Source organism: Dreissena polymorpha, chromosome 2 (genome assembly GCF_020536995.1).
Source record: "Dreissena polymorpha isolate Duluth1 chromosome 2, UMN_Dpol_1.0, whole genome shotgun sequence".
Classification (NCBI taxonomy): domain Eukaryota; kingdom Metazoa; phylum Mollusca; class Bivalvia; order Myida; family Dreissenidae; genus Dreissena; species Dreissena polymorpha.
The window spans coordinates 17,936,783-17,960,941 of NC_068356.1; the positions used below are offsets into that span (position 1 = coordinate 17,936,783).

The 24,159-nt window shown below is 34.6% G+C and overlaps 1 protein-coding gene across 1 annotated transcript; it reads right to left on the bottom strand.

The window, feature by feature from the left end:
• Nucleotides 1–840: 840 nt before the first annotated feature.
• Nucleotides 841–23,395, bottom strand: LOC127866059 (choline O-acetyltransferase-like). The gene is made up of 15 exons (XM_052406396.1): nt 23,315–23,395; nt 18,489–18,583; nt 16,434–16,533; nt 14,262–14,380; nt 13,760–13,813; nt 11,826–12,009; nt 11,307–11,484; nt 10,499–10,710; nt 8,165–8,265; nt 7,482–7,613; nt 6,118–6,240; nt 5,279–5,417; nt 3,554–3,616; nt 3,007–3,144; nt 841–2,709 (listed from the first exon to the last, which is right to left on the bottom strand). The coding sequence occupies exons 1-15, from the start codon at nt 23,393–23,395 to the stop codon at nt 2,347–2,349; spliced, it is 2,082 nt and encodes a 693-aa protein (XP_052262356.1). The 3' UTR covers nt 841–2,346.
• Between the last annotated feature and the right edge of the window lie 764 nt (nt 23,396–24,159).

The window sequence follows — 24,159 nt, forward strand, 5'->3', positions numbered from 1 at the left end:
TTACCGCGTTTATTGTTTTAAAATAAACATTACTGACTGGTATACATATGTCGCATTTTCATTGGTCAAATTTAACAGTTCTGCTGGAATTTTTATTTAGAAGTTTTATGGTTCATATTTCCGCTGATAATAAGTTTTTGGATAATCCTGGCTACTCCAGTACACCAGATAACATGTACAGACTTTATCGGTTTGTGTGACGTGATAACTTAACAATGTTCACAAGATTTTCAAGTTTTAAAGAAATTCTTGTTTGAAATTCGGCTTTGATATTGATTAAAATTAAATACTAGTTAACCTAAGAAAGTCACCACTATTGCTCAAGTGGATTAATTCAAACCCATGATATATCTTACGCATAAATAAGTGCATTTTTTCAATTAAGTTTCTGGAGTCACTGATATTAAATAAGCATCCAATTTTTTAACATTCAAAATATTGTTTATTAGTATTTGCTTTAATTATACAATGTTTATGGTTCAATATTTTTATGTTCGTAAACGACAAAATGTGTAGCTACAAAATCGTACGAAAAACTTGTGTTGTTTTGTACATCAAACAAGCTAAATTCTGTATATTAAGTTTATTTCGGCTGAATTTCTGGACAGATGGGACGATGGACGTATTTCGTAAAATTTTGGGGTCCTCCATTATGGAGGTCCCATCGATATTCGTTAGAATGACTAAAATATTTGATGAACTTGAAGGTTACCGCATGTATCCTGTTGCTTAGATTATTTTGTTGGAAAACTTCGTGTTTAATATCAGAATAAATTTATAAAAAAACACATTCCTTCGAGTTGTGTGTGCTCAAACTAAGCATCATTTGAAACAAAAATGTGCAGTTTAAATGTTTATGAAAACGAAAATACTAACAACATTAACACATACTATGACTCAACAATCAACACACAGCCATAAATACTCACACTTTTAGTCTAACAATCAACAGACAACCATGAATACTAATAATATAAACTTAATCCTGGTTTTACATAATGCACAACCAACAGTATAGAGGCTTTTGTTATATGATCCAATTTAAACATTTATTCGAATATTTCTTACAAAACCGTGAATAATGTTTTGAATACAGACGAAAAAAAAACCGGACCCAACAAGACATAAACATTCTTCGTAATATTATGCACGTGATTTATTACGCTATGACGTATTTTTTCCATGTCCGTTACTACTGACTAGCCATACACAGGTACAGGTGATGTCTACGTGTACTTTGTTACTAGCCATACACAGGTACAGGTGATGTCTACGTGTACTATGTTTCTAGCCATACACAGGTACAGGTGATGTCTACGTGTACTATGTTACGGTATGAATAAAAAACGAGTTCTAATATGCGGTAGTTAAGATTGTAAGATGAGGGTGAAACAATACATGTATATCAATTGTTCAGAATATATATAAATACCTATAAAGCATTCGGATTATTGACCAACTTAAATCATTGTATAATATTTAAATTGACATATTAACACATACACCATACATGGTCAATGTTTTCTTATATATATTATGGGGTACTTAATATCATTGGTTGTATAGAAAATTCCAGATGCGTTACAACTGCTATTATCGATTGTATAAAACTATCGTACAGACCTACTTTTACAGTGCATGTATAAAGATACAACTATACACCATATAACTCCAGCAATGCTGACGGAATAAAAATTACATCCTTGATTTACGTTGCAATACATAATAAGATTAATTTCCAAAATACAATTAAACGATTTTCCCAATGCATTTCTTGTATCGAACACATAGTGTTAATTTAAGACACAACTTTATAAAGCATATCTTGGATAGTAAAACTCAGTTACACATTTTACCACTTTCAGTTAAAGAGTAGATTTTGATAATACGCAAACTTTATTGGGATTTATCGCGAATGAAAATAATAGCACCCATGCGATCCACTTTGTACTTAATACGAACATGTGAAAGCTAAACAAGTTAAAGTTAATCGTCCCCCAAATCATGTAAACTAGTTGCTCACGATCGCGAAAGTCACAAAATAACGACGGAAAGAGTTTTATGCCGACTCTGCAACGTGAATTGAATACACGAAAAGGTGTGGTGTGTTCAAATGAATTAATTTGCAGTGACTTCGTATCGGAGGAGTTGGAACACTGTACTCGCTGTTTCCGAAAATACGTCAAGATTCTTCAGTGGGTATGGTAGTTGATAGATCAATACCCTATTCCTTAAATGCTTAAATAACAAGACACTATTATCTTCTGTTAACAATGATTAAATTATATGAATGTGTCTTATATGAACGATATATAGGTTTAGCCTTTAAATCGCAACCTACAGTCACTATTCGAGATCTTTCTTGTAGCGTCCATTAGATACCGTGACGAGGTCTGTTTGTCCCCAAACAGCTTTTCCATTTAATGTAGGAGACAACCCCGTATTTTCCACCGAGCCGTTGGTCAAGGAGACGTTCCTGATTTTGTCCGCAATATTGTCACAGTCACTTTTGATTTTGGTGCACAGTTCGCTCATCTGCAGAAGACTTCCCTCTAGCGTGTACGCGAAATGGTCCGACTGGGTCTCCGCATGCGACTTGAACGCCGAGATGACAACGATAATGTCATCCGGGCGCGGGTTGTAACATACACCGTACCCGTCCGGAACAACCGGTCCGTAGCACATGAACGTATCCATCGTGGTGTTAACCTGTTGGTAACATAAAATAAAGATAATTGAAGAGATTAGGTACTCTTACATGTGTATATTCTCCCAAGAAAACTAGACTTAAAATGATATACACGTACACGAAGCAAATAATGAAACCATGTGTCGTAAGTTTCAGAAGAAAAAATCTGTGTATAATTGAAAAGACAACAAGCCTATTTCAAAAGTGCACATTGTTTGTAATCACTTGCACTTAAACACTTAAAACTACAACAATGACAATTGAAATGCATATGGTACACGCGCGAGGATTTGTAAGGAAAATCAAGAGTGTCTCACCTGGCTGGTGGACAGAGTGAACTGGTTTGATTTCCGGTAGGTGTCGTCTGTGAAGATGTCTGGTATCGGAAGTGCCAACTCGACCGCCATTTCTCGGAGTCCCAGCATGTGGCAGTCCATACCGTGGCCGAGTATCGTCTGAAATGGTGGACGGAAGATAGGATCACTAATTTAAGTGTATGTTCTTACCCTTACAGTTTTTGTTTTCAAAGCGATATTATAAATTGACGATTTAAATAAATAAAAGTAAAATCGTTTGGGTACATAGTGTAATGTGTATTCATACAATAGTTGTTACAGTAGAAACATATTGTTGAACAATCAGGATAATATGCAAGATTGATTGTATTATCCTTAATAATTCTTCATTGTATGCGACAGCAAATTGACAGAATAAGAATGCCGTTGATAGAACAGCAACATCCATTTTAAAATACGAAGTAAGTCCATATTTAATTAAATTTAGATCTTTATAAGCTTTATATTATATTAACTTTTCTACAAATTACGATATACTGCAAGTATCCGGACAGTTCGCCTCTCCTACCTTGGTCATGATCTGCGTCTGCCATTCCATGGCCCTCCGCAGCAGCGCCATCTTAGTTTCGTACTGGAAACAATGTGGAAAACATGGTAACGTAATTGATAACATGGTAACTTAATGGAAAACATGGTACATGAATGGACAAATTATAACCTCTCATTTGTGCTATTTTACTTTAATGTATGGTTACCTACCGTTTACGTTAAGAAATACCACTGCTGTAACAAAATCAAATTCTAGTAATTTATTTTCCTTATTTATCACAAGCACTGTTGCATGTTATGGACCCACTTGTTAGGAGAATCATTTTATAGGTTCTTATTTATCACCATTCAGATTATTGCAATAACCCATTATTGGTTCTGACTACATATTACACTAATGAAATGTAACCAATCTTTTTCGAAACCTTCACTTATTTCTAATAAAAACCACTTTCCCCTGATTGATAGTTCGCCGTCCCGTCCTTGAGCAATAAGCAGGAGGCGAATTGTCTGATCCAAAATATTGACATTACGTCTATTCAACCCACCCAAATAAATACAAGATACAGAGAAACGCTTACATTCGCTTCCAAATGAACATCAAAATAACCGCTTGGGACAGTTTCTTGTTTATTAACATGGATGGAAGTATGTAATTTTGGTACAGCTTAATATCAGCCATTGCGAATGGAAAGAGTAACAAACAGCCGCTTCTTGACATTTAACCGTTAAAAAAAAATCACTAAAAAACGGATCGGATATCTGCCAAATAAATATCTCACTGTCCACAATATCCCATGTTTTATGTAAACGATAAATGACACCCTACGGCCGCTTTGATAGCGATCCGTCATGTGAGTAAAGTATGCAATCAAATCCAAGAAAACCATTCCGAGTTGATGCCGCCATTTTCCAATAAAAGACTCGTCTATTTTGCGGACCGTTTACTAATGAAGTTCGGCTCGGGGGATTCCCGAAGAGCGTGTTTATTAGATTAAAAAGGTTTACTAGATCCTTATCAATTTTCCTCATGTCTTTATTGTAATTTGACACTACTTATAAGACTTCGAAATCTCACTGTCCAATTTGCGGCAACTAAATAGCGCGCTTCGGACATCGGGCGATTAGACACAATCATCATTTTATTTCGCACATTTTGTCTGCATGCTATGGGGCTAGTTGCATCGCATGTATTGTTTTATCTTTTGAACGTCAGTAAACTAATAAATAAGCTTAATTAATCACAAAAGATGTATCATAATAATTCACACAGCGTATATTTAACTAAATCGATTGTCATTTTCTTAAAAGTGTATCCGTCATTGCGCTAGACATTTGCCATGATACAGTGTAATTGTACAATTTAAAAACTTTATTATGTTTGCTGAATCTTCGAAGCTAATTGAGACACGGCTTTCTGGGTCAAAAGTAAATCGGTAGGTCAGAACCGGTGGATCAGAGAAAGAGCAGCATTCGAACACCAGTATGACTCCTTTTCAGATAATTACAAAAATATTAATATTCATATTCAGTATAAACAACATCAACAACAAAATAATAGCAACATCAACAATAACAACAACAAGATCAACAACAACAATAACAACAAAAGTAACAACATTAAAAACAATAACGTATATCTGACAAAAAATGTCGTAGGGTCGTGGCATTTTTAGCAGGGTAGATCGGAGCATCTGAAAATAACCTATTCGATGTTTATGCAGTAAGCATCATTTAGACTTACCGAGGCCTCGTTTTTGGCGACCATGGCCTGAACCCACTCGAGGGCGGCCGGCGAGTTTGCCCGTATGTTGTCAACACGGCCCAACCGAAAGCGACGAGTGGAGGCGCTCTCATACGTTGACACCAACCGGCCGTGGATTCTTTAAAAAAACGAAATTGAATTTGAGTTGTTTCTTTCGAAAATATCTGTTGTTAGTGACGACCCAGATCAAACTGTGTGATATTCGCGCAGGACTCCACTTTCCTATTATTTGAATTCCGTTTTAAAGCATTCTTATAATCACAAATCCACTATAATAATATTGGAAAAGTCTCTTTCTTGATCAGTCTGTGTGGACTGCGCAAGGTGATCCGGGACAACCCTTTACGACATTGCACCAAGAAATGATTTCCTTTGGCACGCCTCTTTATTATGTTTTGTCCGTTTTCCTTCAGTAACGACATCAAACGTGAGATTAACTACATGCAACACAAATGGAAAAGAAGTGTTTTAGTTGGGATATATTGTTATTATTTTGCAGAAGGCATGTAAACCTGAGATGTGTTTGAATAAGATCGAAAAAAACAACAACAGAATATTGTTATATTTAGTTACATTTATTATATTTTCATATAATATGACGAATTTAACATGTACGAATGAAGGAGCTGTATTGTAGGAATATTGGGATAATACACGTGCGTAAAGTGCCGCACCAGATTTACTTGTGTAGTCTGTAGGGACGACACGTTCCGTCTAAACTGGATTTTCGTATACAAAAGACTTCTTATAAACGAAAATTTCCATAAAGTATCATTGCTGATTAGAATGTGCGGACTGCAGGTAACAACATCACTCACTTGTAGTAGGTTAGCTGCAGTGCGAGCTGGATGAACGCATCCGGACTCATGTTGTATTGCTTTGGAAATTCCCTCCCGAAGTGATCGAAACGCAACACGTAAAGGTCGAGGTCATGGATGCACCTAAGATCACAACGAGACATGATGGTGATAGCATGTAATCAGTACGTCGCGCAAGTACAATCATATTCTTTTAAGAAGCTTATTTTCAGATCTTCATGTAAGAGTCAGACATGATGATTATTATAAATTTATGCTCATAGAACATGCGAAACATCCCAATCTTGTCATTATAATGATTAAAGGCGTAATTTTCATGCCAAGATTATGCATTCCATATCATTAACTGATAAATATTGCCGAAAACAAGCAATTACAGTAAGATGTATATGATTGTCATTCTGTATGTATTCGTGCTAATATTCAGCTTAATAAACATAAATGCGTCAAGATTTATTCCATCCAATTTCTTAACACAATTTCGCGATGATAGCATATTCTGGAACATAAAAGGTATGTTTCACACTGCGTATTTCTAATGAAGAAGTTTCACCGATAACATCAGTAAATTTATGTTCATAAGGATTTATTATTATCTTAACTTTACTTTTCTGGTCTAAACAGATTTTGTTCATTATTTAATTTATGTTTGGACAGCACCTGAAATGGTTTGAAGTTAAAACTTAGACGAATATCTAGTATAATTAAAGAAAACAAACTCATCAGAGATTTTTGTCAACAAAGGCATAACATATAACAATAATTATCTTTTTCAAAACACAATTACAAGGGATATATATATTTTTTAAATTATATTTTGGAGACAAGTATTTTTCAAGCCCAAATTGTTAAAATGTCCCTTTAAAACTTAAATGTTATCTTAATGGAGGTCACAATTGACAAAAATATGTTAACATTGATATGGGGCAGTTTTTCGTCAATTTATAAAGGAAGCCTTTTTCTCGCAACTCAAATGTTTAACTGGATTATTAGCTTTCTTGTTTTATTTTAAAAAGTTTCGTCGTTTAGATTTTATGCCGGAATATACGGTTATAAGGTTTTAAGCTGCTGGAAATATCCAATCGAAAACAATATCAAGGCACCCATTGAAGTCTCCTTTGTCATGTTACCAGCCTGTTCATGTGGAGAAGGGTCTTACGACCAATGCGACCATATTGTCTGTTTAAGTGTTCCGTAATGTCTCCTGGTGTTATGAGCGGACAGAGAAGCGTCTGACAAGACGGTGTGAATGCTTCGCTTAAAGCACATGTCATATGATCGATTTTCGCATGATTATGATATTCATAAAAGTTATTGCATAAACATTGAGATTCTTCCATGTGATAATCACTGTTTGCACCGACCTGTCAATAGAATCCGTTGCAGCGGCTATGACATTTTCTACGTTAGAAGAGAGGTTCCACTCCAGCTGTACAGGGCGAGGCAGCTCACATAGAGACTGCATTCGACGCAGTTTCTTCTCGTGAACCTCTTGCCTGCGAAACATATGAAACTTTAATTAATTGTAAAATATACAATTGCATTATGATACCGGTAAATGCTATTATTTGTCCCTAAATAAGCAATTTTGATCTGTTGAATCTGGAATTGTTTCAACAACATCATGGAGCCATTAAATAAATTCTATAAATGTATAACATTTATTATTTTGTCGAGATGCATTAACCGATTTGTTCCGGAAATAAAGCTATGGCATGTGTTGTCTCAATTTCAGCACCAACCAACTGCGTTTTCTCACTTTTGACACGCCCATATACATTCTACGCGGCCTTTTTTGTTATGGTGTTCACCATACTGAGCATAAGTATGAGGTGCAAGCCTCACAAAGGGCACGTTCTGACAAGATCGATTATTTACCAAGCATTTAGTTACATAGAAGGATTCCGACTAAGGATAGGAATTGGAAGTACAGATTTCAAAAAGTTAAGGTGTCTTATAAGTCAATACTGGCTTGGCCGTTATAAAGAGTGGTAACACTATAATCAACAAACGCCTCCTGTTTCCTATATCTGTTAGACATTCTTACATGTATGTGAGCAGGTGCTCTATCAGCTGCACAATTGCGATGCCCTCTGCCGGTGAGTGCTCGTAGTTTAGGCCACATGCACCGTCACGTGATATGATGAACTAAAGAACAGAAAGCCATGTGATGACAAGCAAATAAAAGTTCTTTTGAATTTATAGCTTAATAACATACATTTTACCTGAATAATTTAATGGGATAAGGACCTTGCTTACACCATCAACTTGTCCAATAAGTCACATATGTATCACATGCTGTCAAAAGGCACATCCAGAAATGATGGGTATAATGCAATAAAAAAAACTTGACCCTAAATATGTAAGATAAAACAGTACGCACATATTTAGCGATCTACAGTATAGCATAATATGCAAACGAGAAAGCCAGATGGCGTCAAAATGGATCGATGTGTATAAGACATAACACAAACGATATAGTTCCAGATAAATCACGAATAATAACTGTTTAAGATATAGTTAACCAATAGACAACACATAAGAGCGAGACAAATAATTTGTTGTGTGACTTAATATTACAAAAATAAAAAAAAACATTATTATATCGACTTACACGCGCAGATAACAGATTGAAGTTGCAGGGTTGTTTATATAACCACCCTGGTGTTCACGTATTGGGAATTGGCTGCAACCCACCGCCAATAATTAGTAAAAACCCATACGGTGACATCTACATGACGATTTAGTTCAAAGTGTGAAATGTAAACACTCACAAAAAACATGGAATTTTTAACAAGTGACTCTTTGATCAACTTTGTACACTCCATAATGACGAATACATTATTGAAATACGGACGATAACTGTTAAGAACGTTGGAATGATCAACTGGGTGGAAAAAGCAAATATAAAGGAGTTCCATTTTAAATGTGTGTCGACATCGTGATGTGGGTTGATATTATTTTTAAGGGGACTTATACGAAATTGTATAAAATAAATAAATAAATATTTAACATACTTATATCCATGCAAATATACCGAACTCGATCAGCTGCACGTATATTCAAGCTTTGACGTAAATATCAACAAAAGAACATCGATGGCTCTGTTCATACATTCTATTTCTGCCAATATTTCTTTTTTAAAATGAATCGTTTTTCTTTCAGTTATTTCGAATGGTAATTTTATAAATTAGGCATATATTTTTCAACAAAATAAATTGCTTCAGCATTATTTTACACAAGAGCTACATGTACTGCAGTTACAGCTGTTGAGGTGTGAGTTGCATAGTTCAATCGCACCAAATGTTACTTAGAACTGGGCTGGACGTCAACAATCGGCCCGCTGCAGACATAACGGGCTAATGGCCTGTGAGCACACGGTTTATGCGGCTAAGTTCGATTGTATACGTCCGGTCAAGCTATGCCGTGTGTTTTCGTTTATATAACAAATCATATTTTTTTCATTTATTAATTTTTACCGAAGCAGGTTTCCGTACTTTCATTTTCATTCAATTGATAATGGCGTATCTCAAGTGACGCCATTCTTGACGAAACGCACCCGTTTAACATAGACTGTATGGATGTCTGGAAAAATGGTTCAAACCTTGTAATTTATTTTAGAGTAAAATATTAAAAAAGACATCGATCGAATTGAAAACATATATATCATTGATTGTCTGTCGTGCATTATTGAACACTTCGATAGAAATACAATAAACCGCTCCGAACAGTAATTCGCTTTCGTAAATCGTGTATTTAGCCAGAATGGAAACCCTTCGTATAAAGTTGTTTAAAATGATTTAGATAAAGGAACTGAAGAACAGACAGTGGAAGTGCATATCGTTGTAATTTTATGTTTATTAGCAACGGAGTTAAGTTTTCATGGGGGTAAGTGTGTCGTTTGCTTTATTTTGTTTTTGGTGACACCTGGAAGAGCTCTAATAGTGTCATTACTCTATAATACAGTACTGTTTCTGTTGCAATCGATAATGTCATCATCCCAATTGTGTGCCAATATTTTTTTCAATTCTTTCTTTGATTTGTGCCTTAACATTATTTATCACGGTTTGCTTAGACTGAATTTTGTTCAGTTGAAGCGGTGCGATCCGATTCTTTTCATATATGAAAAATAAAATTGGCCACATAGTATGTGTTACTATAAATAGTAACGATATGATGAATACCTATTGTTGTGTACCTGCATAATGTTACCGAACAACCTTGTTTCATCTTTTGATGTGTATCAAAAGAATGTTGTCGAAAAAAGGTAAACAGCTTTTGTTGCACATGTACCTGCACAGTTTTGTCGAACCACCTGTTAAAGCTTTGATACGTACCTGCATAGTTTTGTCGAACCACCTGTTAAAGCTTTGATACGTACCTGCATAGTTTTGTCGAACCACCTGTTACAGCTATTGATCTTGCTGCCCTGGCCGTGCAGCATCTGCGTGCTGAGGGAGACGTCGTCGCGGAGGTTCATGCTCGTCTCGTCCACACTGCGCTGGTGGTTGAATGAGATTGGAATGCTCTTGTCGAGGCACAGCACGAACATGCACGTTTCCAGTGCGCTCAGGGACTCCCTGTTTGTCATGTCTGCAAAGGTTGCGTTCATTAATAAACCGGGTGAATATCAAGCTGTGACAGCGATAGAAAACTGTAATTAGCAGTAGGAAGCCAGTTTCTATATACTATTTTTTTCATCGTTGTATGAAATGTCGTCATAATAAATGTATATAAGTAAATTTGACTGCGTAGTTGGAAAAATCTAAAAATAAACACCGGTTAAGTGAGCGGATTATTAGATTAGAATGCAGAGTCTATTTGATTTTGTTCATTATTGCTCATTAAGAAGAGATCCAGTGCCAAAACAACAACAGTAACAAAAACAACAACAACTGATGTCTCAATCATATAACGGTCAATGAATGCACAGGATTGACTGGTTAACTGGCACCCGTACAATTCATATTCATTCATTCAAAACAGCAGGTAATGTCGATGACAAATAATTATATTTAAAAATGATTCTTTCAGCTTTATAGTGGTTAAGTTATATGCTTGGCAGATATTCTTATGTATCTGGAAGACAATCAAAGAAAACGTTATACACTGAAATGCAGCTTATAACTTAACATTGATTGATTGGGATAGCGGTACTCATTGCCATTGACATGCACATAGTTAGATACCTGTCATCATTTCTGCTCTCGCTCCTGCCCACGTAGATCTGTCGGAAGTTGTTAGAACACCGACCGGCTGGCATGTTTCGGCGCCTTCATCGGCCATGTCGCATATGCGCTCTAACTGCGTGAACACGTCGTCCTCGCTGAGTCGCTGGTAGTTCAAAAGAAGGTCAAGGACGAAAAACTGTGAAAGAAACAACCATACATACTTGATTAGAGACCATAATCTCTTGTTTAATAATATATTGTATACCGAATTGTTAAGGAGCAACATATCATTTTCTAATATGGCACATTTTTGAGTGTTAGGATTGTGACTCAGACAATACTTTACTATTTTTTACGAATAAAAACACTAAACAACCAATACATATATATTTGTATAAGTATTTTCAGTTAACTTAAAAAAAGTTTTTGTTTCTATTTGATAAGTCACACAACTATTCATAAACAAAAATCGACAATATTTAGCGCGAAATACCAGTCAAACTATATCATTTTAAAATTGTTAGTTGAATTATACACCTGATTTTTGCAAGCCACAATGATGTGGTGTGAATCTGCGTCATTTCTGCTCGTCTCCTTGGTCACGAGTTTGTCCTTTGGGTAACCAGGCACCCGGTAGGAGTTAAATAACCGGTAGTACTGGGCCATGCACAGGGGCTGTCCCTTCTGTTTGTGGCGACACCGGTCCACCGGAAGCGCTTTTCTGGACACGATAGAATGATATATAAATACATATTTGATTTATATTGTACACAACACCGTGTTAATATGGGAGTTGTATGGAGTAACGTTGTTTAAAGGATAGAATTTGGATTGTCGCTAAACAATATCGCGCAATACGTTACACCGTTATGCATTAAACAGCTATTACAATATATTTTATAATAAGAATCCTGTTAAAGTGCCTTACCAAACAAACCAGTGTAAGCTAACAAGAAGTATCACATTCACAAATAAATGTAAGTGTGTTCATAAAATGTTTTTGTTCACAAGAGGTCATAATATAATATATACCAATATTTATGAACATACCGTTCGTGGAAGGTTAAAATCACATAATCAATAAACGTACTATTATTAACGAAATGCTTGATGATTTAAATGACGGTAACTGGACTCAAATGAATAGTGTAAAGAGCTATACTGGTTTAACATGTCCAAAATGACTAATGAACGATGAAATAATAATATAGGCTTTCTCGTATGTGACATCAACAGCAAATAATGATGATAACTGTAATGATAATAACATAATGTCATGAAAATTAACTGACTGAACCCAACTATTGTAGACATTAGTCTAAGAAATTTATTTTACCAAATATGTTCTCTTAACACTACTTAATTTCAAAATGATGTGATACGTGCGTGATACGTGACTGTTTTTTTTATATATTTATTATCGCAAAAGAGATTCCGAGAAACATGAAAAGCATATGAAAAAGTGAGGTGATCATGCACGAAGTGAACTATTCTTCTCGCAATCAACAATAACGATGACTTTATTTTTTACACTGAAGAAACACAGATCAAAAACCAGTCATGCCAATGATATAGACGATATTTGCAATAAAATAATGTGATGATATTATCACAATAAATGCTTACACATAGTCTAGTTCTAACTTAAATGGAATGACAAAAGTTCAAGAATCTTGTTCTAACTGACTTTAATTGATTTAACAATATTTCAAAAAACATAGCTTTATTCATGTTAAGCTCTTTATAATAAATGCTTAAAAATAGAATAGTACAGAACCTAACAACTCCAAACATTTTGCAATAGAATCGTTGCAATGATCATTATATTCATCGATGGGATAGCGAGGCGAATAAAGCAATTAGTTAGCGAAATGATCAATGATTTAAATAACGGTAAATGGACTCAAATGAATCGTTTGAAGAGTTTATAATGATTTAACCTGTCCGGAAAGACTAATAATGAACTAATAATAACGGCCTTTCAGTCTCGTATGCGACATAAGCAGCAAAAAACGATGCTAACTATAATGATAATTATATAATGTCATGAAATTTACTTACTCAACCAGCTATTTTTTAAATGAAGCGTAAATGTTCTTATTATCTGAAAAAGGACATTAACGCCGACTTTGAAATCACTGAAGTATCATAACATATTCCCACTCAGAAGCAAAGTGAAAATATGAATTTTGCTGCTCATCAGTAACTAAGGGTTGGACATGAAGCCTTTAAAACTTGAATTTAGTAAGAAAGGTATTTAATTAAATGTTAAATAAAGGACTACAAATGCGTAAAAATACGCATCTAAGTGGTAAAGGGTTAAAACGTATCTTAGTGGTAAAGGGTTAAGCCAGTCATGTCAGTGATGTAGACCATATTAGCAATGAGATAATATTTTGATTTTATTACCAATACAAAGGCATGCGTGTAACTGTTACAAACATATGGGGCTTTTTGGAAAACATACTCACGCATCAATGATGGTCTTGTAATCCAAGATTCCGGAGATCAGACGAGCTGCATACCTTAATATATAGAGTGACATCGATTTCAATTTAAGATCAATGTTTATGTGGCGATTATCAATACAATTACAATTTATAATTGATTAATTTTTAACCTGTTGCGCATATTGGGCATGTAATGCGAACTTATTTCGAGTGTATTTCCATTACCGTTTATCAAAGTTGATGCACAACATTGTACATGTATCATGTTCAAAATGCGTTGAAACGAGCTTCAAATATACGTATAATAGGATTAGCTATGTTAAAAGCTTAAGCTCTATCAATTGCTGTCGGTCGTCTAGAATTGATGCATATATTTTGTATTGCCAATATTGTAGATGTACTACAGGACCATGCAAACAATTCAATAGAAAAAACCTAATTAAATATAAATGCTGTCAACTATTTTCAGCAGATTTCAGCAACAGCTGATATTCACACACATAAATGCACAACAGTGACTTACCGGAGTTGTTGCTTGCGGTTCTCAAAGAACTGCCTTGGGAAGACCATCCCTGGGCTGGAGTTGATGGGCAGGGGTAGGCGGGCCTTCATGTACATATCGTCCATCCACCACGAATAGGCCTGGAGAAAATGGGATTACGTTGAGCATTGTAATTTTTAATCAGGTCCGGCATGCCTTTAAACCCGTTTAACCCGCATAAAGTGGTATATTTGTATAGGAAACGCTACCATTTCCAAAAATGTTTAAAAATGTGCCGTTCGTTTCAGTTGGTTAACGTCAACACTGCACTTTGTTCAAATCGCATGACCATACATGTAAAACAATCATAACTCATTGGATTGGAAAATGCAGCTGAGTTAAATTGTTGTTTGCCATATAAACCGTTCATATATGGACTATTTAGCCACAGTGATCTATTATCAGAGTATGTACTGTTTCATAAAAGGATGCATCTTAAATTGACCTAAAGATAATAATATTTTTTCTATTGAAACCCATTTTGTTCTGGCATAACTGTTATATATCTTGTTGTTTACGATGCATATAAGACTTTCAACGTCATGTGTTTGATAATTGTAAAGGAATATTCACATAGTTTTAGTGTGCTAGAAAATTGATTAAACCACTGTTCAAAGTATTTTAGGTTAAGACCATTTGGAATAGTAGATACATGTACTAGTATTACAACTTGCATGACTATACACACGATAATGATACCCATATAAATGTAAAGTAATATGTTAACTGTGTAAACATAAATTTATTAAATTACTAAAAAGAAGCTAATGTATATGACATTTTATTCGTGTGTTAATTTAAACTAAATTCCAAGAATAGCAGTACTATTTTTTATATTATCGGTCTGCAGTTCCGTAATTAGTAGTCCGTAGTTTACGGACACTAAAATTACGGGCACTTCCGAATATACATATAAAACATATATGCAGGTATGTGATGTATTTTCGGATGAAAAGGGGTAACGCATTAAATCGCAAACATAAACTAAAAGTAGGTTGAAGATAAACGACATTTTTTGCCTTGAGCTAATCTACTAAAACAAAAATATAATCGCAGTTCATCTTCATGTTACTTATAATTATTCGGTCTATCCTTGTTGAGAATGCCAATTTACGAAGTAAATTAACATCTCCGGGATGAAATGACCCTCGGTAAAACTAAGCTACCTTATTATCTTAAGTCGAATCTTACAAAAAGCTTGCGTACACCGTAAAAATAGCGATATGAGAGAGCGAGAAAGATCATAACATCAAACAATCTCATTTGCCAGAGATATGCTACAGGATTTTCCAATAGGCAATTTGTCGGAATATTGAACAAATATGATAGATCCCCCATCTCATAGCGGACCCAATTGATTTTTATTGAAATAAAGTCATCGTTTTATGTTCGCCGTATCTCTTATCAAATATGATCGATGGGAATGGCCCTGGGTTCTTGTCTTAAAACGTTCAATCGAAATGCCTAAAGCATTTCCCGTAAAACTTCCTGGATGGAAACATCGAAATTAACCGACCGCTGATAAAAAGGCCTTGCATTCAGCGAAAAAAGAATATAATTGGCAAAATAAGACAAATACTACGAACCCATATATTATTATTATACAAGATATCTGAATGTAATTGATGAACATAGACCTTTTGCACGGGTCCGTACTTAATAGAACGGACATATGTGATTGTCTCCAACGGCGGCCAATACATCAAGCAGTCTATTTACGCAGAATAAATAGACTTGCGCATGCGATATATTTGCGCGGATTTATGCTTCGTCATTAAAGAAGAACCGGCGAAGAACATCAAGCCTGTGTAAGTTATGATTTAGTCAGATCGTCTTTTCTTAACTAAATGACGCAATAACATGATTGGATAGGAAGTTTCCCAGATAGCCTGTCTCTAAAAGCATTTGTTTATTAGATCCTTCCCCGTGGCCCATTTTATCACATTACACTTCTTGAATTGAGGCTCAGAATAATGCAAACTTTAACGTGTATATGTTTGTATAAAAAATTACAAACCATGATAATTGTAGCTTATGGCTTCAAAAAATATCTTTATTATACGCTGAGACAAAGCTTAATACATTTTCATGATTTTATGAATTTATTTATGAATAAGCATATTGAATGGTATGACAAATATAGTCATATGTTACCCAGTTTTCTTTCGTCTCCGCGTATTGTTTCAGCTTCTGCTGGAGCATTTGACCAGAGCCATTATCCTTCCAAAAGTCCTCTACCATTATCTCTGTGCGCCTGCAAACAGTGGGAAACATATTTGAAGCATTATTTAACATCAATAATGGTATACATTATATATAGTTTTCAAATTAATTAAGCAGACAGACAGACAGACAGAACGTTTAATTGACGTAAACTTTATAGTTGTTTGTCATTCACAAATAGCTAGTCATATATCTTCATATACTTATGTCAACGTTAACATAATTGCATTCAGCTCAATATAATCTTGATCGCGTAAAGTTTATCACATATATATACTTATTTATTTGGTGTGATTTTACACAAAGAACAAAATATGCATCTTTTATAAAGGGTCTTATTCGACTACTAAATGATAAATAAATTGAATATAAATGATAAATTCGACAGACACGTCTATGCAAATTACAAAATATGCAACTACAAAATTAAGATTTTTCGTGACAAACATGTATAAATGATGGATGACATTAATTTAATTATTAAATTGTGCATAAAATTTGGAGGATGAAACCATAAACATAGAACAAGAGTAAAATGAGTTATACAGCGTTTTGTACAAACAAGAACACGTGATGAATAAATTGAATTTAAATATAAGATATTAGGTAGTACAAAATTTGCGTTGATTTTTATGCATCTATATTATTAGCGACAAGCTCAACTAACATACAGACGATGAATAGAATAAATTCAATTGTTTTATTTCGCGTAAATATGGGAGGATGAAAATCATAGAAATACAGTTATTAGAACGTTTTACAAGAGGAGTTGGTAAGAAAAAAACACACTACAGATGAAGAGGAAAAGGTCAATAAATATTTCAACAACTATGTCCAGGATGAGTTATGTTGGAGCATGTGTTAGGGCTCTACATATAAACTTGCTCAGGGTTTTCATTTGTTTTTTGTTTGACGTACACATCAATTTAACAAATTTAAACATACTTAGCTTTTATAGTAGTATGCTTTGATACACTCTTTTCGCGGTGAATTGAAGGCGTGGCACATCATAATGAAATGGCACTCGTCTTCAATATCTCTGACATGACATTTTTTGCATAAGCGCTGAGATCTTTCTATAGTGTTATGTCTACCTGTTTCATTGGCTAATTTCTGGGACGATAGTCGTAGTATTGAAAGGCAATTTCGCAATTTATTTGTCAAATAATCAAGATAAGACTCGAATTTCAACGTGCATTTAAATACTTTGTAGGTAATAATGCTGCTATTATTAATTCAGTTGTACCAAGATTGTATAAAAACATCTACAACAGTGGACTTGTAACGATATGGAAGGTAAAAAGATTGACAGAAGAGGTATTAAGCCAAACATATGAAAACCCATAAGAATCCAGTAGTTTCTTCACATTTAAGGCCTAATTACTTTAACAAGTTTTCATACTTTTGAATCCTTCATACAATTTAGATATAATTATGTTATTTGATTTAATGAGTTTACTTTAATTAAGCATTTGAATGAATATGTTTGGGAACGTACTTAGGTTTATTTATATCCTATCATTTATCCAAAACTTAATATATACGATGCGTTTTTGTTTAGAAAAAGCATGATGATGTAGTTAATCATTTGTGAGCATGAGTTCTTTGTATTGTTTTAACAAAACATGTTTAGACAATTTACGCCTGTATTGCATAGTTTAACAAAAACGTTCTTAAATTCATGGATGTGTGAAAAAATGGAATTTAATAAAAATAAGCTGAGCTGGATGTTGGTGCTTAACAGTACTGCGTAATCGTAGTTTTTTATGTTCCTTTTATACGCATATTGATAAGATTGATAACAAAAAGGGGCTTTTTTTGTCTCATATATTATAAATGTATATCACACAGCAGGTGTTCATATTTTCATGCGTTTCTCACAGATCTTATCGACACTTAACCAGGTCAAAGAAAGGGCCATTTGTTAAATAAAACAATAATAATTTAAATGGCTGTAACAATATGTCTATTAAAACTGTTCCCTACCTAAACTCCTCCGGCGAGACGACGCTACTCATTATGGTCAGGTAGGTTTCCATGGTACCCATAAGGTCCGGTACAGGCAGCTTCGGTAGTGGCTTCTGAGAATAAACATAATATATTATTATTAATATTAATATTATATTATTATTTTTCAAATGCATATACTACTTAGTTAGAAAAAATATTAATATGAATATGAATTGTTGGTAACAATTACTGGATAATCAAGAACACAAAAGAGTTGTAAACTATAAATATATTCGTCGAACATAAATATTTTAAGTTATATAATAATTCGAAACACATTATTAATTTATAATTGAAAAAATACTTAAATGACTTCTTAAGAAGCCATTCATTTAGTATTCAGAGTTATTTGACAAAATGAAAATGAATTGTTCTTACTTACTTAAAGGAATGTACAATAGTTCAAAAGATGTAGCTGTGTAATATGCTCAAAATGTTAATGCGGCAACTGAAACATTCTGATAAAGATTTGGTTCAGGATCATTTAGTTGATGGGATAACGAGGCGGAATAAAGCAATACTTTCGACTTCAATCGTGCATTTTGAAGCAATAGACGGTGAATGTTTGATATATGGAGTTTAAAAGGCACCGACTTGGTGTTCAACGGCATGAAATGTTAACCCCAGGAATATTGATATTGGTAATTAAAATGAAACGACTTTTTGCAACCCCATATTACCCGCGATTTGACATTTAATTTAATGTCGCGTTGGAATAAATAATTGAACATTTTCCCAGGCGATTTAAACAGTTTCTCATAATGTGTCTTGCATATTAGGAATAATAGGGTTGTATGATCAGCCGTTCACATTTTCGCAGCTTTACTTTTTAGTTCAAAATAACATTACAACAAAACAGTTTCTAAAACACCAGAACGATGTATATGGATACAACAACTTGTATGTATGACTCAGATACACGACATCATACTTGGAATGAGGTATAAACGCATTTGGTCCGCGATTTTCTGACTCAACGATTTGAATGACATACATGCGTGAACAATTATGACACAGCCGACATGGTAATAGAAACATAGTCGGCAAATAAAGAAGCAAGATAGTCTTTTGTCCGCGAAATTATGGGCAAGCACTTCCCAAGAGCGCTTTCAATTTACCAAAGAATGCATGTTTTTCTTCCTTCATATATTTAGTTACCTACGAAATTGGAATACATAATTCGATCATCTTTGTCAATTCTCCCAGAGATTCCATAACAAGAGCAGTCAATCACAGGAACAAGATGTACGCACAAATGCCGGTTTGAAATAGATGTATTTAAGAACGCACTTTGTATGAGTAAAAGTCAGAAATTACCCAATTTGAACTCTCTGTATAATTAATGTTCTGAAATTAAATACAATGTAAATGGCAAACATGTCAAAACGATTTCCGTAAGAATGCATTTTTTGTAGAAGTATCCGAAACACTAAACTACCCACCATTTCTTGTAGAAGTATCTGAAACACTAAACTACAACCCACAACGTAGTATCTGAAACACTAAACTACCCACCACGTAGTATCAGAAACATTAAACTACCCACCACGTAGTATCTGAAACACTAAACTACCCACCACGTAGTAACTGAAACACTAAACTACCCACCACGTAGAATCTGAAACACTAAACTACCCACCACGTAGTATCTGAAAACACAAAACTACCCACCACGTAGTATCTGAAACACTAAACTACCCACCACGTAGTATCTGAAACACTAAACTACCCACCACGTAGTATCTGAAACACTTAACTACCCACCACGTAGTATTTGAAACACTAAACTACTCACCACGTAGTATCTGAAACACTAAACTACCCACCACGTAGTATCTGAAACACTAAACTACCCACCACGTAGTATCTAAAACACTTAACTACCCACCACGTAGTATCTGAAACACTAAACTACCCACCACGTAGTATCTGAAACACTAAACTACCCACCGCGTAGTTTCTGAAACACTAAACTACCCACCACGTAGTATCTGAAACACTTAACTACCCACCGCGTAGTATCTGAAACACTAACTACCCACCGCGTAGTATCTGAAACACTAAACTACCCACCGCGTAGTATCTGAAACACTAAACTACCCACCACGTAGTATCTGAAACACTAAAATACCACAACGTAGTATTTAAAAACACTAAACTACCCACCGCGTAGTATCTGAAACACTTAATTACCCACCACGTAGTATCTGAAACACTAAACTACCCACCGCGTAGTATCTGAACACTAAACTACCCACCGCGAAGTATCTGAAACACTAACTACCCACCGCGTAGTATCTGAAACACTAAACTACCCACCGCGTAGTATCTGAAACACTAAACTAACCCACCCACGTAGTATCTGAAACACTAAACTACCCACCACGTAGTATCTGAAACCTAAACTACCCACCACGTAGTATCTGAAACACTAAACTACCCACCACGTAGTATCTGAAACACTAAAGTACCCACCACGTAGTATCTGACAACACTAAACTACCCACCACGTAGTATCTGAAACACTAAACTACACCACGATGTATTAACATGATATGACCCGGGTAAGTATTATTACCGCCGATTACAAAGATTACACATTATTATTAGAATTATCTAAAAGAAAAAGTTCTTTTACAGTAACGATGAAACTATTTTTACCGAAATTTGCGTCATACTCTGAATGCATATGTCTTATAAAATAGCTGAGCAAATAAAATCGACCCAATACCATTTCATGACCTTCATACTTTTCAGATAATGGTTCATGAAGCTGTTTAAATGGATTTAAATGTGGCCGGATATATCTTCTGATTGGTAGTATTTATCAGTCACATAATAAATTAATCAGACTGGCGAAAAATGACCGTCGTCTAATTGTATTACATTCGCATGATTGGAAATCTGAACCTAAATAGCGAGAGGTAATTCCAAAGGCTTAACGGACTTTTTTACGCGCCATAAAATGTCTCTCGAGATTTATATATTTCTATGTAGTCTTCACTATTAACGCAAGCGCAAACAACATCGCCAATTGGTTTACCACGACAAGAAAATCCCAAAGTAATGTTCTGAGGATGGCACTTTATATTTGCATGAATAATCATTGGAGTTTTAATGACGTTCTTGTTCACGTTCACCATTCATGGTCTAAAAAAACATAAAGATATGTCGGTGCAATTTTTACGAACACTTTTGTTATCACCTCAGTCCAGAAAAAAATGGGAAAGTGTGAACGATTTTTAAATTATTTTCTGCTTAATATAACCAGACCTAATTTTCGTGACAACTCAAACCATTTTCACGCACACCTTACAACCGCCAGAATATGACATTATATCAATATTGGCATTGAACGTTTGATGACACTTATCATGAATTTTCTTTTGAAACGTTTTACCCTTTTTTTTTATTTTGAATGATTATTCGCTATGAAATCTAGACTAAAAATGGCAACGAGTTTTACTGAACAAAATTAATCCGTGCAAGGAATCTTTCTATATGTAAACTGTTCACCTTGGTTAAAATTCGAGTTCGCTTCAATCGTAAAATAATATTAAAAAAGAATGTCTTTATAAAAAGCACACATATTCCTGTATGCACTTTTAAAGGAAAGAATGAAACACGTATAACCTTTTAACAATGTGACAGTTGTTGCAGTCCTTAAAAAAAATACTTCATAAATTGCATACACCAAGTACTTGAGGACAAGGCCCCTATTAGCGTGTATGATTTTACAGAATGCAATGCGGTCACGGTATTTTAATTGGTAAGAGTTATTGAGATAATTTAAATGCTATTCGAAGTGTTCAGTACTTTAATTCAATTATTTTAGTTACTCAACCAAAACATCCAAAATCATTTTACAAAAAACAATAAATGTTTATTTCTCTGGAAATACAGTTACGTTTATGCAATCGATGTTTTTTTACCTATCATCTTGTTTATTTATGTGTAATCAATCAAACTACATGTGTATATTTTATTGTTCAAAATCCGCTTAATTACTGTAAACAAACACTCATATAGAAAGAAGTAGTTAATGCATGTGCGCTGAGGTTTTTCCCAAATCGACCTTTGCAGTCCGACCGTAGGCTTAGCAGGGAACACCATGCATTAAGACTCGTTTTCCAGAGACCGACATGCATACGGAACTTCTTTCACATTGTTCGAGTGTTTTGAAGTTTTTCCTGCTAAGACAGTACGTACTGCAAAGGTCAATCTGGGACAACACTACGCGCATGTATTTGGAAAAAAAAACAATTATCATTAGGCAATTCAGGATTAAATCAGCTTATTTGAAACAAAACGCGTATTCTTCTATTTTGATGAAACTCTTTACTTTAACTGTTCAACTCATACGTTATGTTTCTTGTGGTAGAATTAACCAAATATAAGGTTTATTCGATCTATACCCGGGAATGCTCTTAAAAATATTTGTAACAATTTTACAACTATGTGTTCTTACAAAATTACAACGTCAGCACATTTCATTTGCTTAAGTTGTAACTACCTTCCACACAAAACTGTTTTTGTAAAATTAATTACTCGTAAACGTATTATAACCAGTATATACATTTCTATACGTCACAAGAAGCATTATATCTTTCCATTGCACAAACTTAACTTTGAAACAGAATCAAACCTTAAGTAAGCCATAAGAAAGTGTATGTCTTAGTCTAATATAAAGTGCAACTTTCTCCATATCATTACTCCCTTCAAACTCTACCTCAAGCCAACATTCGTGGAATATGTGAACCATCTCTATGACATTTTGGAATGTAAATTATATAAACTCTTACCGTTAGGTCCCATTCCGGGTAGTTTTCACATGTCATGGATGCTACCCTCTTCACATACTCTCTTACGTGATGCTCAGTCATCATTTGGCGAGGGTTCTCGATATTCTGGTGAAATGCTTCGGATGTTGCACTAGTACGTCGCTGCTTCACACGTGTTGAAGATATTCTATAATAATTAAATTATGCGATGTCTGTTAATAAAGTGGTTGTGTTGTTAGTGTTGTGACGAAGTTGATTTAGAAGGGATGAAGATGATGAAGAGGGACAAGATGATGAATATGACATTGGTCTTATTAGAGGTAATGATTGAGGCCGATTGCTACATGTATCTTCGAGAGAAAAACGTAGATGAGTCATATTGTAAGCGCACTGTTCCCAAACTGTCAACGATATTTGGAAAGGGACAGTCCGCACAAAAACGTACTTGTTGTCTCTTAGTGCAAAAATCTTAAATAGTGTTGAATTATTCAATTTTGGAACAAGAGTTGGTAAAAACCTTCTCGCAATTTGCAATTGATTGCAGTCCCCTAATAAAGACTTATTCCGAATATAAAATCACTTGTTGGCAGTCCGCTGTGCTCATGTAGAGAAATTTAAACTGCCAACATGTCCTTTCTCATTGTCAGCATTTAAAGATTCTCAGAATTATCTGTTTGAAATATGCCATTATCATCTTACAAGAAACAATTTATTTTTTGACGTGGATACATTAAACCCGACCAAAACAAACCTCTTAATCCTAATTTCAAACGATATATCGTCTTGTCAAAACGTTTCTCATAAAACAAGCAACAACCAAACATATTGATGTTGTCGAGTGTCTTCTTCCCGCAACTGGTTTTCGT

What these genes read in the sequence shown, in the direction of transcription:
- LOC127866059 (XM_052406396.1), bottom strand. Translation starts at nt 23,395, where the DNA reads ATGACTGAGCATCACGTAAGAGAGTATGTGAAGAGGGTAGCATCCATG. An exon ending in GAGAGCAGAAATGATGACAG is followed by an intron (nt 10,711 to 11,306) that starts GTATCTAACTAT and finishes CAACCTTTGCAG; the next exon opens with ACATGACAAACAGGGAGTCC. An exon ending in TCACTCTGTCCACCAGCCAG is followed by an intron (nt 2,710 to 3,006) that starts GTGAGACACTCT and finishes TGTTACCAACAG; the next exon opens with GTTAACACCACGATGGATAC.